Here is an 18,159-nt window from a genome sequence, read left to right as displayed (position 1 = left end):
TAAGCGTGGTTTTCTCTTCTTATGCTTTGTTATATGGAGGCCCTGAAGTTTCAAAAAGCACAGTCTTTTTAATATTGTGCAAACAACATTTTATGGGCACTAGTAATATCTGGAGAGCACAAGTTGTATATTGCGCACATCATTGTGAATTTCCCCTTGGGATTAATAAAGTATCTATCTATCTATCTATCTATCTATCTATCTATCTATCTATCTATCTATCTATCTATCTAGCTGTCTGTCTGTCTGTCTGTCTGTCTGTCTGTCTGTCTGTCTGTCTGTCTGTCTGTCTATCTATCTATCTATCTATCTATCTATCTATCTATCTATCTATCTATCTATCTATCTATCTATCATAATATCCGTATGTTGTACACACAAGATATTGTGACAGATTCTTCGAGCCCAACTACTGAAAAGCTAGCTTGAGCTCAGCCATAAAAGCTGCTGGTTAAGTGGACAAGACAGACTCGGGTTCAAGCTGGTTAAAGATGTGGGGAATCGTTATTCTGTAGACTTTAACACACTGATCATAAAAACTTAGAGGATTTAAAATTATTAAACAATTAAACAGCAGACATGCTAGATGGACAAATTCTTCAGCAGATTTGATTTCTGCATTACATGTCACTCAGTTTATAAAAATGGAAAAGCAAACGTTTTATTAAGAATTATGATGGAGTGACCAGAGTGACAGGGGACACAGGGTGAGTGTGACAGGAGTCCTTAATGGCCGTGTAGTGACACTGAGAATATTCACATCTCTAGTCAGCCATTTGATTGTCAGCTGCCATTGAGGAACTGAGATGTGTGGAGACAGAGGAGCAGCTTCAGCGACAGACTGCTGTCACCGTCCTGCTCCACTGACACACTGAGGAGATTGTTCCTCCACCACACTATACGACTTTTCAATTCCACCCAGGGGGGTAAACGTTAACATTATCAAAGTTATTGTCTGTTATACCTGCCTAGTTATCACTCTTTAATTTAATATTGTTATTATCAGTAAGGTGCTGCTGGAGTATGGGAATTGGGATTAATAAAGTATCTATCTATCTATCTATCTATCTATCTATCTATCTATCTATCTATCTATCTATCTATCTATCTATCTATCTATCTATCTATCTATCTATCTATCTATCTATGAAGGATTTGTGAAGCCGGGGGTTTGGACCTCTCATCACATCAGCGAGCTGCAGCTGGACATGTGTATAAGAACATTAAAAGGCGCTATATACTGAATTGATTAGAAAGTCACTTGATAGCCTGCACTTATTTTACAAGGAGATGTTTCTTTTAAAAGCCCACAAGAAACACAAATGCGAGTTACAAACACAAGAGGGCGCCACTTCACAATCAGCAGTACCTCAGTGACACGTCACCTTCCAAGAATTCCCCTCAGTGTCTCTGGACATGTCACATAATGTGTGTCACCTGTTGGTCACTAATCCCAGTGACTATTTCAGTGCAACTCCTCTAAAGATCTGTGGCTTATGTCTTGTTTTACTGACCATTTTTGATAGAAAGTGGCCTTCACAGAAGACTCACCAGTAATGATGGACACCTGCAGAGCTGTCTGTCTACCTGTGGTCACTTCCTGTGTCACCTTACTGTCCACACTCTTTGAAAGTCTAATCCTTCTGACTCTCCTCCTGTGTTCTTTCCCATTCTCATTTTTTTCAGCCAGAGTACTTCTCCTGACTTGGATTCAAAGTCACTTTTTTGCTTTCTTTGTTCATTTTTTATGTTTTAATTTTTGGTTCTTTAGTTTCTTTATGTTAAAAGATTGTTTGCTCCATGTACTTTGTGGGTGGTCAACCAAGATGCAGGGCTTACCTGCCCATCACCGTCAAGTGAGAAGACTGAGAACAATCTACAGTCCCCTACAGTTCATTGTGAATGCACTTGTGCTGTGATGAGTTTGTGACTATTCTTGTGCCGACGTCATTATTAGATGTTTGATTTTTTTTTTTACCATTCTTGGATTTTGTGTGTTGGGACATTGATGGCTTTGGATCCCTTTGTTGCTTAAATCAGCTCCTCTTGTGCTCTGTGGAGTTTATTTTGTGCCTTAGAGAATTTTTTGTGAAAATAAACTTTTGTATTTATAAAGAGTCTTCATTGCCCTTTTTTGGTGACCAGTCTGGTTTGATGGCTCACCCCTCTGGTGGGCACTTTGATTTTATTATTTGGACTTATGTGCTTGGGACTCTCTAGTTCATAACAAGAGGTTGTGGACAAAGACAAGACCAAAATGGACAACATGGGACTGTGGGACAAGAAATAAAACAACAGGCTGAGCAGAAAGGACAACGTTAGGATTAATGAGACCACTGTGGTCGAGGGGCTCAGAGTCATAATGCTGAATTTAACAATTAAAGAGAAATTTGCAGCTGTGTCCTGGTCACATCCATCTGTCTGCTCACGAGTGACACTGACGTTTGTCCTGATTAAAAACAATGTTTATATGGGGGGTGTGGAACATAAAGAAACATAAAGTGAGAAGAAATAAAATTCAATGGGCACACACACAGACACACACACACACACACACTTGTTGTTCACTTACTTCAGTTTCTCTAATTTGCAGTTTTCACTCTTCAGCCCCTCACACAGCTGATCCACTCCTGAATCCTCCAGGTTGCTGTTATCGCTCAAGTTCAGTTCAGTCAGTCGTGAGTGTAGAGAAGAAAGAGCTGAGGAGAGAGCTGAGCAACATCTGGAGGTGAGATGACAATACCAGAGGCTGTGGAGATAAAGAGAGAGAAGTGAGGACATGTGGACAGAGAGACAGTCAGACCATCGGGGGTCTCAATAAGTGACATGATGACTACAAGCAGAGCTGGATGCTCAGGTGTGTGACTGAACAGCAGGCTGCTGATAGCATTTAAACTGAAACACAATTTGAACTCCACACCAATGCTGCCCTTCAAGGCGCTATATACCAGAGGCATCTTCTGTCTGTCAGGATACCTGAGTGATGAGAAGACGTCAGCCATCACACTGGACAGGAGTGTTACATATTAGGACTGACCTTGTCCTTCACTTGAGTGTTCAGATGCACTTCTCTGAGTTGGTGACAGCCAAGTGACAAACTCAGATTTCTGTCCATCATTCAGGACTCAGGGTGAGGACACAACTGACATGATTGGCAGGGGGCCATTTACAAATGCCAGCCTCTCCAGATGTTCAGTGACAGCAGCTGTAAATCAGTCAGCCTTTATTTTATAGAGCGCTAATCACAAACTAACAACACAAACAGAGGACAAATAAACATAATGAGCACAAAGATAAATAAGTGACAAGGGAGAGGTGACAGGACACGGGAGGATGTCACAGTCCAGTCTAGGATGGACACACAGAGGGTTGCTCAGAGTGGCACTCCACTCTGTCCAGTCTCTTCTCTTCTCTAAGGCCTATCAGCCACCTGAGCTCAATGGACAAACTCCACTCAGCCAGCTGGTGACACGGGTTCAAGGTGATGGGCTTGTTGTGTCATAGCGAGGGTCTCTCTCAGTGTCACTGCACACACCAGCTCTCACAGACATGGTGGACTGAAGAGCTTTGGTGGTCAGTAGAGCGTTTGGATGCAGGACAGGCCTCCACTCTTCATGGCCACTTAAGCACCAAATTTATAAAACTGAATAATAAATAAGACAGAGGATAAAATAATAAGACATAGAAAAATCAAAATCAAATGAAGAATAAAAAATGTGTTTGAGTGTCACTGTGACAAAGTGGACAAATGGACGCAGTTAACAAATTAGAATTTGTGTGCAAATATTGATGAAGACATTCCAGATAAAAATATGAAGAGAGACAAAGCCATCCCCTTTATTTTATATAGCGCCTTTCAATCCAAAGTCACTTTAGATGTCCAGCTCTCTCCTTGTATTCTTACTCTGAGAACAGACAGGTGAAGTGACTCACTCAGGGTCACACAGCATGTGACAGGCAGGACCTGAACCTGCGTCACTGGGATGTCAAGTGCGGCACCTCAGCCACTGGGCCACAGAACTGGGAATCAGGATTGGATAAAATGACAGAGGAGGCGGGACATGAGCTGTCAGTCAGCCTGAGAAGGTGTGAAGAGAAGGCGGCCATCTCAGTGAATTTGATTTATCAGGTCTTTGATCAAATGGGACGCTTTGGTGTCTTTAGATGACCTAAAAATGTCGACTGACTGAAGTGTTTGATTATTGTGTTGTTAAACATTTGGTCAAAGTGTGAAGGCTAAGGAGGACTGGAGTTACACACAGACACTCAAACGTGTGACATGAACAGGACAGTGGCACAGTGGCTAGACACACATCAGGGACCAGGGGGCAAATCTGAACACACGACTGAGCTCTCGGCTCTTGGTGCTGATTCTTTATTATTTTTATACTGATAAGACTTCAGGGGTGTTGGCTGACTTCACATTTATAAGTCAAATACTCAAGGATGAGGTGACAATAAATGTCTAAAGTAAAATGTGAACAAATGAGAGTGACGTACAAGTGACAAGGGCCACAAATCAAATGTCATTGGACAAACTCTGAAGTGACACAGATCTCCAACATGGAGGACACACTGAGCTGAGTTTTCTGCTAAATAACAAAACAAAACAAAAAAAAAATTGAAAGCTCAACAACTTAAATCTTTTTAATGGTTGAAAACAAGATGAGCCAAAAATGTGATATACAAACAAGTCAGCGCCGCACTTTCTGTCTTCAGCAGGACTCGAGGAGCTTCAGAGTTTTCACTCCTTTAGAAGCTCCAAGGCTGAGGTGAGCTGCTTGGTGGTCTCGCACCCCGTGTTTGTTACACTCTGATATTGTTATGATTGTTATAAGTTGCAGAATTAAGGTATTACTTCTTTTGAGATAGTCAGCTATTTTATGTTTTGCTGTAATGTCACCTTATAATCCTTGTGTTTCTGTATTTTGTGTGTCTGTTTGCTACAGAGTGATAGACAGGGTCACATTGAGTGTTGTATCAAATGTCAAGGAGCTTTGGGCTTCTGCAATGTCTGAATTTACAGATATTAATAAAGGATAAGCTTGTGTGTTTAACAGTTTGGTTTTTCGACTGCGAGTTCAGATTTCACTTTCCTTTCACTTTTGACACATTGTGATTTTTGGTCTTTCCAGTTCTGATCTCTTTTCCTGTTTCTCGATTCCCATCTTTCTCCCAGTTCTCTTTTCTTTCTGCCATTTTCATCACAGGCACAATATAAACTCGGAGCATTTAAAATAAACGAAGCAGCGAGAGAAGACGGGTTTTCAAAGATATCAGGGGTCTCGTGTGAGAGGTTAAGGATTTAAAGACACAAATGACAGAAGTCACGACTACTTTGTGAAAAGTGTAATTGATCTTTCTAATTTTAGCACTCCCGTAAATCAGGGGGCTGCTGATTTGTTTTGGTGGAGACCCTAAAAAAAAGGACTGCGTGTCAGAAGGCGTTTGATACTCCAAACCAAGCTGATGTCACTTACTGTCTGTCACAGCTCGATGACAAGCCACTCAAATGGCCGTCCGCTCTCATCAGCCTTACTGTCGATGATTGGGTTTGTACATTTAGAGACATTTTGGATTTGTGTGTGAGATCAGAGGTGGCAGACAATCCATTGTTAGAATTCAGACAAACCATTAATATAGTCAGTGAACATGAAGTCACATTTGACATGCGAGCCAATGAAACCGACTGGAGGAGTCTGCACTGATGTTTCAATTTTAAAAAACGTTAACTCCATAAATCAAAGACAAGCTCACTAGTCAGGATGTGTTTAAAAACAGTTAAATGAATCAGTCTTGGGGAATGCATAGGAGCACATCGAAGTGAAGGAAAATTAAAAACAAAACATGAATGAGGGCCATTTTCAAGATTTTTAGCAGACAAAAAAAATCCAACAGAAGCTACGGAACTAAGAAAAACGAGCGTCACTTGTTAGAATAAAAATTGCGAATTGCAGAAAAATGACGTTTCTACGAGGTAGCTGGTAAACTAAAGTGGTGAGAGTTGGTGTGATGGGTCCTCATAGTCAAACCCCTCAGTAACGGCACCTGTTTGCATCTCAAATAAAGACATCATGGTGATAATCGATTCATGAGCATTAGGGAATGTTATGAGCTCCTCTTTAATAAAACAATTATAAATTAAAACTGTTCATTTATACTTTAAAGCTCAAGTGTTGTCTCTGGACAGTGAGCCCTCTTGGAAATTACCAAAGACCACTTAAGCTACAGAGAGAAACACAAAATTTCTTCATGACCCCATCATCTGTTTCACATGTTATATGAGGTTTTTCATGGTCACAGAAGGACAATCCCTCAATTGACTGGAAACGTAAAGACATAACGTCTTCTGTGGTGGTCCTTGTTGATCTCCTTTATCGTTACCTCAGCCTTTCTGTAATCCACTTGCCCATTTGTCTTCATGTTGTTCTGAATTTCAAAGCGTCTTTAATAAAAACAAATGTCCAAAATTACCAGCACATCACCAATATGAGTGGCCGATTGAATTATTAGCAGGGTGCTGTTACCTAAAGGGAAGGCTTATGTTTTATCTAAACCTGAGAGTGATGGCGTGGAATATTATAGAAAGAGAATTTACAAAAGGATTCATTAAACCTTACAAAAGTATAATTTGTTAGAAAGATAATAAATATGTGTCTGCACTCATCTAACAATTATAATGAAATAAATCAAATCACAGGTACACATGAGTATCCCCTTCTCCTTATCTCTGCCATATTAAATCAAGTAACTTGTTCTATTCCATTTTCTAAACTTAATTGAAGAAGTGCTTATAACTTAATTCATATCAAGGATGAAGATGAACAGAAAACCAGTCGGCACAATTCAAACAGGACAATGTCCTTTGTATGAGCCGACAACCCATGTCTTGTGGGTTGCAGAGGAAGCCGTAGAAAAAAAGATGGCACAGAAGACGGTATGTGAGAATTTTAAAACGTATCGTGTCATTACGTTCGGGAATATGTGACGCTTGAATATAAAAGCACCATGAATAAATCTGTATGTTGGCATTTTGCTTCACTACATCAAACCATTTATCAAATATCGAAGCGCGTACACCGATCTCGTAGGATCCGCAAACCAGCTTTCTGTCTCATGTAGATAGTAAACAGAGACTCTGACGTCACATTCCAACTTTTAGCACACTGCGCCCCCCGACTTTTTGCTGGTACTGCAACTCACGCACGTGTCACGTTAATTTCTGAGGACCTGCTCAGAGGACGCATCAAATGAACGCTCAGAACATGTGGCGGCCATGATGCGGGCGCGTACGCGTTCTGAGTGTGAAGTATAAATGGGCCCTTAGGCCTTTGTAGGGTCGCTACAAAGGATATGTGGATGTTTTAGGTTGCAAATAAATGAGGTTATGGTTGAATCTAATTGCTTAAAGAATGATTTATTGATGTATATTGGAATGTTTTGAAATAAAAAGAGAAGCTTAGGAAGGATATTCATCTTAACAACGTTAATTCTTCCAGCTAAAGTGAGATGAAGGGTTGACCATCTATGCAAGTCTTGCTTATTTTTTTCCATACAGACGGCGAAATTTTGTTGATAAAGAGCTTTATGTTTACTTGTGATATTTACCCCTCAGTATTTAAACTGATCTGCAGTGATAAAAGGGAAGGTGTCCAATCTAATATTGTGTGCTTGAGAAGAGCACACTTTTATTCAAATTAATTCTGAGACCAGAGATCTTTTGAAATTCTGTAAGTGCTGTTAGGACTGCAGGCACAGTATTTTCTGGGTCTGATATATACAGTACCATATCATCTGCATATAGAGAAATGTTCTATTCTAGTCCATCTCTGATAATCCTCTTTATCTGATAAGCATTTCGACAGTGAACTGCCAGTGGCTAAATGGAAATTGCAAACAGCAGTAGTGACAAGGGACATCCTTGTCTGGTACCACGTTCTAGTTTAAAGTAGTCTGAACAAATGTTGTTAATACAAACTGAAGCTTCTGGATTGGTATACAGTAGTTTGATCCATGCACAAATGTTCGGGCCAAACCCAAATTTCTCTAATGTAGTGAAAAGGTAGTTCCTTTCAATCATGTCAAATGCTTTTTCTGCATCCAATGATAATAATATTTCTGGAGTCTTTGTCTTTGTAGGTGAATATATTACATTGAACAGGTGTTGGAGATTGGAAGCTAAGTGTCGGCCTTTAATAAATCCAGTTTGATCTTGTGATATTACTGAAGGCAGCACTTTCTCCATCCTTGTAGCTAGGACTTTGGAGAGTATCTTAACATCATTATTCAGAAGTGAAATTGGTCTGTATGATGCACATTTTGATAAGTCCTTATTATGTTTTGGAAAGACGGTGAATAATGCTTGGCGAAAACTTTGAGGTAGAATTTGTCTCTGTAAATGCTGCTAATTAAGAGGGGAGCTAGCTGAGTGGAGAATTTCTTATAAAATTCAACCGGTTATCCATCAGGGCCTGCTGCTTTCCTGCTCTGAAGTGACTTTAAAGCATCTAGTAATTCTGATAGCGCCAGAGGTTTATCCAATTCCTCTGCAATAAAAGTATCAATTTGTGGTATCTGTAATGTATCCAGAAATGCATTAGATTGTGTGTTGTCTTCTTTAAACTCAGTAGAATATAAGGATTTATAGTAGTCTCTAAATGTGTGCATTATAATTTTATGGTCAATGATTTCGTCTCCGTTCGTGTTGGAGATTGTTGGGATTGTATTGCGAACTTCTTGCTTGTGGATTTGTTGAGCTAAGAGCTTATTAGCTTTCTCTCTGTGTTTATAGTAATGATGTCTTGATTTAAAAATTAATTGTTCAGTTTCTTTAGTTGTTAAGAGATTAAGTTCTGAATGCAGAGTCTGTATTTTCCTATAAAGAGCCTCACTTGGACACCTGGCATGTTCTTCATCTATTCTAGTAATTTCGCTGGTTAGCTCTGAAAGATTCTTGGTTTCTAATTTATTTCTGTGGGAAAGATATGAAATAATCTGTCCTCTTAAGGAGGCCTTTAGAGTTTCCCAGAGTATTCCTGCAGAGACCTCTGAGGGTGTATTTGTCTTTAGGAAGAAACTGATTTGTTTTGATATAATATCGGTGCAGTTCTCATCTGCTAATAGAAGTGGGATAAGATGCCATCTGCGAGATGAGTACAGTGGTGTGAAAAACTATTTGCCCCCTTCCTGATTTCTTATTCTTTTGCATGTTTGTCACACAAAATGTTTCTGATCATCAAACACATTTAACCATTAGTCAAATATAACACAAGTAAACACAAAATGCAGTTTGTAAATGGTGGTTTTTATTATTTAGGGAGAAAAAAAAATCCAAACCTACATGGCCCCGTGTGAAAAAGTAATTGCCCCCTGAACCTAATAACTGGTTGGGCCACCCTTAGCAGCAATAACTGCAATCAAGCGTTTGCGATAACTTGCAGTGAGTCTTTTACAGCACTCTGGAGGAATTTTGGCCCACTCATCTTTGCAAAATTGTTGTAATTCAGCTTTATTTGAGGGTTTTCTAGCATGAACCCGCCTTTTTAAGGTCATGCCATAGCATCTCAATTGGATTCAGGTCAGGACTTTGACTAGGCCACTCCAAAGTCTTCATTTTGTTTTTCTTCAGCCATTCAGAGGTGGATTTGCTGGTGTGTTTTGGGTCATTGTCCTGTTGCAGCACCCAAGATCGCTTCAGCTTGAGTTGACGAACAGATGGCCGGACATTCTCCTTCAGGATTTTTTGGTAGACAGTAGAATTCATGGTTCCGTCTATCACAGCAAGCCTTCCAGGTCCTGAAGCAGCAAAACAACCCCAGACCATCACACTACCACCACCATATTTTACTGTTGGTACGATGTTCTTTTTCTGAAATGCTGTGTTCCTTTTACGCCAGATGTAACGGGACATTTGCCTTCCAAAAAGTTCAACTTTGACTCATCAGTCCACAAGGTATTTTCCCAAAAGTCTTGGCAATCATTGAGATGTTTCTTAGCAAAATTGAGACGAGCCCTAATCTTTTTGCTTAACAGTGGTTTGCGTCTTGGAAATCTGCCATGCAGGCCGTTTTTGCCCAGTCTCTTTCTTATGGTGGAGTCGTGAACACTGACCTTAATTGAGGCAAGTGAGGCCTGCAGTTCTTTAGACGTTGTCCTGGGGTCTTTTGTGACCTCTCGGATGAGTCGTCTCTGCGCTCTTGGGGTAATTTTGGTCGGCCGGCCACTCCTGGGAAGGTTCACCACTGTTCCATGTTTTTGCCATTTGTGGATAATGGCTCTCACTGTGGTTCGCTGGAGTCCCAAAGCTTTAGAAATGGCTTTATAACCTTTACCAGACTGATAGATCTCAATTACTTCTGTTCTCATTTGTTCCTGAATTTCTTTGGATCTTGGCATGATGTCTAGCTTTTGAGGTGCTTTTGGTCTACTTCTCTGTGTCAGGCAGCTCCTATTTAAGTGATTTCTTGATTGAAACAGGTGTGGCAGTAATCAGGCCTGGGGGTGGCTACGGAAATTGAACTCAGGTGTGATACACCACAGTTAGGTTATTTTTTAACAAGGGGGCAATTACTTTTTCACACAGGGCCATGTAGGTTTGGATTTTTTTTTCTCCCTAAATAATAAAAACCATCATTTAAAAACTGCATTTTGTGTTTACTTGTGTTATATTTGACTAATGGTTAAATGTGTTTGATGATCAGAAACATTTTGTGTGACAAACATGCAAAAGAATAAGAAATCAGGAAGGGGGCAAATAGTTTTTCACACCACTGTATGTGGGGCGTAATGATTTCAGCTCCAAGATCAGAGGGGCATGGTCAGAAATAACAATAGCATCGTACTTGCAAGATTTAATCGCAGGCAAGTAATTATTGTCTATAAAGAAATAATCAATTCTTGAGTAGCTATGATGCACTAGTGAGTAGAAGGAATATGTTCTTGAGTTTGGGTTTAGAAACCTCCAGGGGTCTGATAAGTTGTGGTCAGTTACAAACTGTGTAATTGTCTTTGCAGTGTTAAATGTCATCCCCCCTGTGACAGGAGTCCTATCTAAGAGTGGATTTAAAACACAATTAAAGTCCCCAGACATTATAATTTTATGAGTTTTCACATTGGGAATGGATGCATTTATATTTTGCATAAATTCCTTATCATCAACATTAGGTGCATAAACATTTATCAAAATCATATTACAGTTAAATAAGTTGCCCATGACCATCATATATATCCCTTCAGGATCAGATACTACATCTGATGCCACAAATGGAACTGTTCTATGTATGAGAATTCCCACCCCTCTAGTTTTCTTTGTAAAGCTGGAATGGAACATTTGGCCAGTCCAGTCTTTTTGTAATCTGAACTGATCCTTGTTTAGTAAGTGGGTCTCCTGTAAAAATACTATTTTTGCGTTTAGACCTGTTAGGTGAGAAAATACTTTCTTTCTCTTTAATTCGTGACTCAGGCCTTTAACATTCCAGCTCACAAAGTTAACTGTCCCATCGTGGAGACATTGATTCTGAATTTTTTATGTCATTTTGTAGTCTTAACTGGAAATGCGACAGCTTTAACCTTAATTTCCAATTTTCCCACAAGTTATTGCAGCTTATTGTTACGTTGGAAGTTATAATTGTAAGGATTAAAAGAATAGATTAGATATAGCTTGCTCTCTTTCTCTCCCTCCCTTATCAAGCGTGAGGCTGCACCCCACTTCACAAAGTCCCAGTCCTCTGACATACCTAGAGACAGAGCTCATCCAAAACAAAACAAGCCCCCACGCAGTGGCATTTGAGGATTAAAAAGTAGAGTATCAATTGCCAATAAAGTCTAAATACTATAAGCATAAAATATAATCATCAACAGTCTTGAAATAATAGGACAGTAAACCCAGGGAATGGTGTTAAAAAGCATAGCATAGTAAACACTAATGCAATAATAACAGTAACAATAAACCAAGGCTATGATGTTAAACAGTCCCCTTTAGAATAGTTGTAGTGTTTTTTGCACTACAAATAAGTTATGTTCAGTGTGCATGGGAATTCATTCAGGCGGCCCCCAAACAGTCTGAGGGACTGTGAAATGGCCCCCTGTTTAAAAGTGTGAGGACCCCTGATAAAGAGCTATAAAGTCAGAAGAAATAAAATTCAACACTCACATACACATGCACACACACACACACACTTGTTGTTCACTTACTTCAGTTTCTCTAATTTGCAGTTTTCACTCCTCAGCCCCTCACACAGCTGATCCACTCCTGAATCCTCCATGTTGTTGTACCTCAGGTTCAGTTCAGTCAGTCGTGAGTGTAGAGAAGAAAGAGCTGAGCAGAGAGCTGAGCAACATCTGGAGGTGAGACCACAACGAAACAGGCTGTGGAGATAAAGAGAGAGAAGTGAGGACATGTGGACAGAGAGACAGACCATTCGGGGGTCTCAATAACTGACATGATGACTACAAGCTGAGCTGGATGCTCAGGTGTGTCACTGAACAGCAGGCTGATGCTGGCATTTAAACTGAATCACAATTTGAACTCCACACCAATGCTGCCCTTCAAGGAGCTATATACCTGAAGCACCTTCTGTCTGTCAGGTTACCCTGAGGGATGAGAGGTCATCAGCCATCACACTGGACAAGAGTGTCACATAGCAGGACTGATCTTGTCCTCCACTTGAGTGTTCAGATGCTCTTCTCTGAGTTGGTGACAGCCAAGTGACAAACTCTGATTTCTGTCCATCATTCAGGACTCAGGGTGAGGACACAACTGAAGTGATTGACAGGAGGCCATTTACAAATGCCAGCACTTCCAGATGTTCAGTGACAGCAGCTGTAAATGAGTCAGTCTTTATTTTATAGAGTGCTAGTCACAAACTAACAACACAAACAAGAGGACAAATAAACACAATGAGCTGAAGATAAATAAGTGACAAGGGTGAGATGACAGGAGAGGTGATGGGACATGGGAGGACATGACAGTCCAGTCCAGGAGGGACACACAGAGGGTGACACTCCACTCTGTCCAGTCATCTTCTCTAAGGTGTATCAGCCACCAGAGCTCAACAGACAAACTCCACTCAGCCGGCTGGTGACATGGGTTCAAGGTGACAGGCTTGATGTGTCATAGCGAGGGTCTCTCTCATGGTCACTGCACACACCAGCTGTCACAGACATGGTGGACTGAAGGGCTTTGGTGGTCAGTAGAGAGTTTGGACCCTGGACAGGCCTGAGAGTCTGTCCCTGCGCTCAGTGGAGGGCGCTATACACACACACACTGTCTGCTATTGTATTGTACTCAGCTCAACTCTGGGCGACACTCCAGGGCTGGACCATCACCTCCATTCACTGGCAGGAGGCCGAGCACTTGGACTGATGGACTTTAGCAGCACAGAAGAGTCTCTGAAGTGTTTAAGGGTCAATGCTGTCTCTTCATGGCGCCTCTTCATGCTCTGCGCGGACTCCTTCATCATCAACTGCTCACCACAAAGATTCTGCTACAGGCTGTTTATTCTCCCCAACTCTACGCTCTTTATAATCAGCATTTTAATTTATAAAGATATCACTTTACACTTTCATGACATACCGGGCACAGGATATAAATTACTTTAAAAAAGTATTAATATGACCACAGCACACGTGTAATAACTGAGCACTCATGTATGATTACGACTCTTCTGTGGAGGGCACTGGCACAATGGCAGCCCCCTCAGACTGGCACTTCAATTATTAGATGAGCCATAGTGTGTTATATAACGAATTTCTTAAAAAAAGATTTATTTTTTAGAAAATTGTTAACAAAGTACAGTAATTATGGAACTTGTGTTTCCATTAAAGAGATTACATTTTGAATCTTTTTTTCTATACAAAGATGTTTCAGTGTTTAGGTGTGAGAGGCTGCAGCCCCACTTGTACTTAAAATGTTTTATCAACCACAAATAACGAGACCACCTTGAGTTAGTAGCGAGTTCTTTCTTTTTCTTATTTTTGAAAGTATTTACTTTGTTGTCATAATTAGTCAGAATGATGTAAGTGGGGCATCACTGTGATTTGATTTGGCTTCACACGGCTGGGGGGCTCCACATTCCTGACTACACCCGCGGTGCACGTGAAGGACGCAGCTGCTGCCGTTGGACACCAATATGAGGCTGCTGGTGATTTGTGATTGACGAGTGATGAGGTGAAATAAAACAAACTCAGCAATCGGGGAGAGATGACCGGCCGGAGGAAGTTGGTTTGTTGCCCCTTTAGTTCTTAGAGGAGTTCATTAGTGCTAACCGTGTTATTCTTATTAATGGGGGACTCCCAGAATGCATTACAAGATGGCCGCATGTTACTTTAGTGTAGCAGACAGCTGGTTCATTTACAAACCCTGTGAAAGCAGACTGAGGGGGGATTTTCAGTTCAGGAGGGGAACTGATTTGGGAGAAGCGGCGCAGGTTTAGTGGACGGAGCGCTCAGGTTAGACGGCTGTGGTTTGTCTCGCCATTGGGAGCCACTTTACTAAGCTGATGGCTGCTGGGCTCTTAGAGCAGAATTTATTTATTTATGTATTTACTACACAAAGAGTCCATTTCGGCAACTTAAGATGAAACGGACACGAGTGGAATAGTATAATATATAATAAGTATAAGCACCACAAACCTGATATAGGTGTATTGAATGAATGCGTAACTAGGCCTGGAGCTGTAGTTGAAATCGCCTTTCATGCCTCTAGAGCTTTAATCGAAGTCACCTTTCTCTTTGAATATTCGCAGCTGTAAATCCGCCGCCTGCCGCGATGTCGGTCTCGTAAGGTTTTTCGGGCAGCTGCGCAGAAGGCGACTACGTATTCGGCTTCGGAAGGACGTGAGTGAGTGAGTGAGTGAGTGAGTGAGTGAGTGAGTGAGTGAGTGAGTGAGTGAGTGAGGAAACTGGCGAATTATGTATTAAGATTTATTTCATGTATTTTTTTTCAAATTATTGATTTGAATGAGTGCAACAGGTGAATTCTTTGCTTTGGTGTTTTGCTATTGGTTGCTTTTGTAAAAAAAATTTTATTTTTCCTGTGATTAAACTTTTCTTTGTTTTTGAATGCAATGCATCTGTTGCTACATTTGTCCTAATTAGTAATTGTGCCATCTCTGACCAGTGTCTGACCCCGTCACCTGCCTGATGACGTCTACTAGGGGGGCTAAGGAGTGTTTTGCTCGCTTACCTCCTGCCATGGAACACACCGCAGTTTATTTATCGGTGAAGACCCCACACAGGTTGTGTCCCCGTCACTTGTCACTGTTCTGTGGACACTGAGGTGTGTTTAATCTTTCACATTCTCCATGATGAAGGAGAGTCTCATTATTGCAAAACTGAACATGTTACTAATTTGTAACTTACTTATTGTGATTAAAGTTATTGATTCCATCCATTCATCCATATTCCAACCCGCTGAATCCGAACACAGGGTCACGGGGGTCTGCTGGAGCCAATCCCAGCCAACACAGGGCACAAGGCAGGAACCAATCCCAGGCAGGGTGCCAACCCACCGCAGTTATTGATTCCTGCAGCTGTTAATAAAATTGTTTTAAAAATAACACACTACAAAAACTACAAAACAGGCTTTAATTGCCCAGACATATCTAACAATAACACAAAAATGACTTTTCTAGACCTTTCTAATCAGTTGTACTTTTCTCATTTCTCAACAAAGAGGGTCTAATAGTGAACTTCTGTGCTGAAAGATTCATTCAAACAAGCCGAGTATAAATTATTATTTGATTTCTCTTGTTATTTAAATGCTGTTGTGGCTTTCAGGTGCCACTGTGACACACAGCAGTGTATGTTCTGACATGGACCCTCGTCTATTTGTAGTCCTGACACTCCCTGATGGACACACTAATGTCACCCTCTGAGTCCACAGACAGTCAAACTAAACTCATGAAGGTTTTATTACTCACTTTATACGTCTGCAGCAGATGAGCCCCGGCGCCAGTCTCCTGATGCACTCTGAGGTGAGGTTTGTGCCTGACAGGTTGAGCTCCTCAAGTTCTCCACAGCAGCTGATGACAGAGCCCAGCACAGCACAGTCCAGAGGAGATAAAGTCGTGTAAGTAAAGTTCATCTTTAAATCCTTCCCAATGGCATCTCTGATTAATCTCTTATTCTGAGTCTCATGGAGCCACTGACACACTCGCAGAGCTTCATGTTTATCTCGTCCCTCTAGCACCTCTTCAGCTTTCTTCTTCACCCACTCCAGTATCTGCTTTGGTGTCTTCCTCTCAAACTCCCCCATGATTCCCCCAAGTGTTTTAAACACAGAAGGCCTGGCCAGTCCTGCTAAAAATCGAGTGAGAATCTCAAATTGGCCATCTTTACATGACTCCAGCTTTTCAAGCAGCTTCTCAATGCCCCCTGATGGATCGAGGTAGAAGGAGCAGGCGGCCATGAACTCCTGTATGGTGAGGTGGTAGAATGTGTATGTTGTGTGCTCCAGAGTGCTTTCTTTCTGAAGGATTTCTTTGAGGAACCCTGAGAGGAATGGAGAGGACAGGACTGGCTGGAGACCAAAGATGGACATCTCCATCTTGTCATAAAACACAAGTGTATTGTTAGCCACCCCATAATAAGCCATCTTTCCTAGTTTGACCAGAATCTCTTGCTGGTCCTTGGCTTCTCTCTTGTGCTTGTTGAGGATGTTGTGAAGAAACATCACAAAGAGCTCGGTGACAGTTCTGGGGGCAGCTCCTCGCTCTTCTTCAGGTGTCATGAAGTGGCTCTTCAGCACAGAGCAGATAATCCAGCAGTACGAGGGGCTGAAGCACATGGTGTACAGGATGGTGTTCTCCTCCACATATTGAAAAGCCTCAGAGCCCTGATCAGCATCACCAAAGAACTTCTTAAAGTACATCAACCTTTGTTCAGGGAAGAACCCCAGGATCTCTGCAAATCGATCAACTCTTTCAGTGTCCACGGTCTCCAGGGCTGTTGGTCTGGTGGTTATCAGGACTGTGCAGCCTTTCAGTAATGTCCTTCTGAACAGACTGGTGACCAGGGAATGAACAGGAAAGCTCTCAACTGGGTCTGAAGGGAGCTTCCTGGGTGTGAAGTTCAGTTTGTGTTTGTACTCATCCAGTCCATCAAATATAAAGAGGAGAGATTCAGGTTTCTGAAGGATGTCCCTCAGTTTTGGGTCATTGAGATATTTATAGTGCCTTTCAATCAGCCTGGTCAGAGACATCTGTGGTTCTGTCTCTGTGTCTAGTAGGTTGAGCTCCCTGAATTTAAACAGGAACACAAAAGCAAACCTTTGGTACTGAGTGCCTCTGGCCCAGTCAAACATGATTTTCTGGACCATGGTGGTCTTCCCAATTCCAGCCACCCCACTGACCACTACAATGTGAGAGTCTGTCTCACTTCCAAGACTCCTCCTAAAAAGTTGCTCAGTCCAGATTCGCTCACATTTCTCTTTTGTCCGCTCCTCTATTAGCTGTTCATGAGTTCTCCCAATCTTTTCAAGTTCATGGAGCCTCTCATTGTAGATTCTTTTGTACTGTTTAAAGACCATCAGCTCTGTGTATCGAGTCTCAAAGCCTACAGCTCTGGTGTGTGGATCACCAAGAGAAGCCTGATCCTCCAGAGTTCTTGTAGATTCAGACACACCACCTCTGTGTGTCTCATGGAGGCCTGAAAGTGATAAAGAGATCTTGTGAGAAAGAAAAAAAAAACTTGCCAGCTGATCCAGCACCTTGTAGTCAGGGTCACTGAACTTGAGGAGGTGGCAGCTAACCTGCGGTGCAGTAGGAGATTATAGGTGTCTTTTAGGGGGATAGTGTGAACCCAGGAGGAGACTTCAAGCAGGCAGGTAGAAACAGGTGTGTCATTGTTGGACATGTAGTACACACAAGGCTACAGGTGCACAATGTCTAAGGGCTCCAGCCCAGAGTTGAGAAATGACAACCATTTTCAGGTCCATATGGAGCTTGATGGTGACTCTGATAAGTCTGTGGTGGAGGAGCCCCAGCGGGTCACTTGAAAACCAGTCATCCCAGAAAGACAAATGCAGGGAGAGTAAAGGCCTCAGTCATCAGAGGGATTGAAATTTAGGTTTGTGTTCTTGTGTGGTCAGACTCTTGTAGGGTGTGCTTCCTACCTGATGGACAGTTGGGACATCTCCTTGGAAGGATGAACAGGCTGCTG

The 18,159-nt window shown here is 41.6% G+C and overlaps 1 protein-coding gene across 49 annotated transcripts in view; it reads right to left on the bottom strand.

Annotated features, from left to right (window-relative positions):
• LOC114645182 (NACHT, LRR and PYD domains-containing protein 3-like) overlaps positions 1-18,159 on the bottom strand; it is a 913,740-nt gene that overhangs the window by 27,076 nt on the left and 868,505 nt on the right. For 31 of the 49 annotated variants that reach the window (XR_007933951.1, XR_007933953.1, XR_007933952.1 and 28 more), the window contains 2 exons: positions 12,193-12,366; positions 2,573-2,749 (listed from right to left, as the gene is read on the bottom strand). The exons of 10 other annotated variants lie outside the window; for them this stretch is intronic. Coding sequence is in view for 35 of the 39 variants with exons in the window: in XM_051921677.1 (XP_051777637.1) it covers positions 2,573-2,749; positions 12,193-12,366 (351 nt within the window). In the remaining 4 variants the exon portion in view is untranslated. The remainder of the gene's footprint in view (positions 1-2,572; positions 2,750-12,192; positions 12,367-18,159) is intronic. 8 more of the 49 variants (XR_007933954.1, XM_051921685.1, XM_051921699.1 and 5 more) reach the window with 3 other exon arrangements.

This window comes from Erpetoichthys calabaricus, assembly GCF_900747795.2.
Source record: "Erpetoichthys calabaricus chromosome 1 unlocalized genomic scaffold, fErpCal1.3 SUPER_1_unloc_22, whole genome shotgun sequence".
Lineage (NCBI taxonomy): Eukaryota > Metazoa > Chordata > Cladistia > Polypteriformes > Polypteridae > Erpetoichthys > Erpetoichthys calabaricus.
This window is presented reverse-complemented; position numbering and strand designations above follow the sequence as displayed.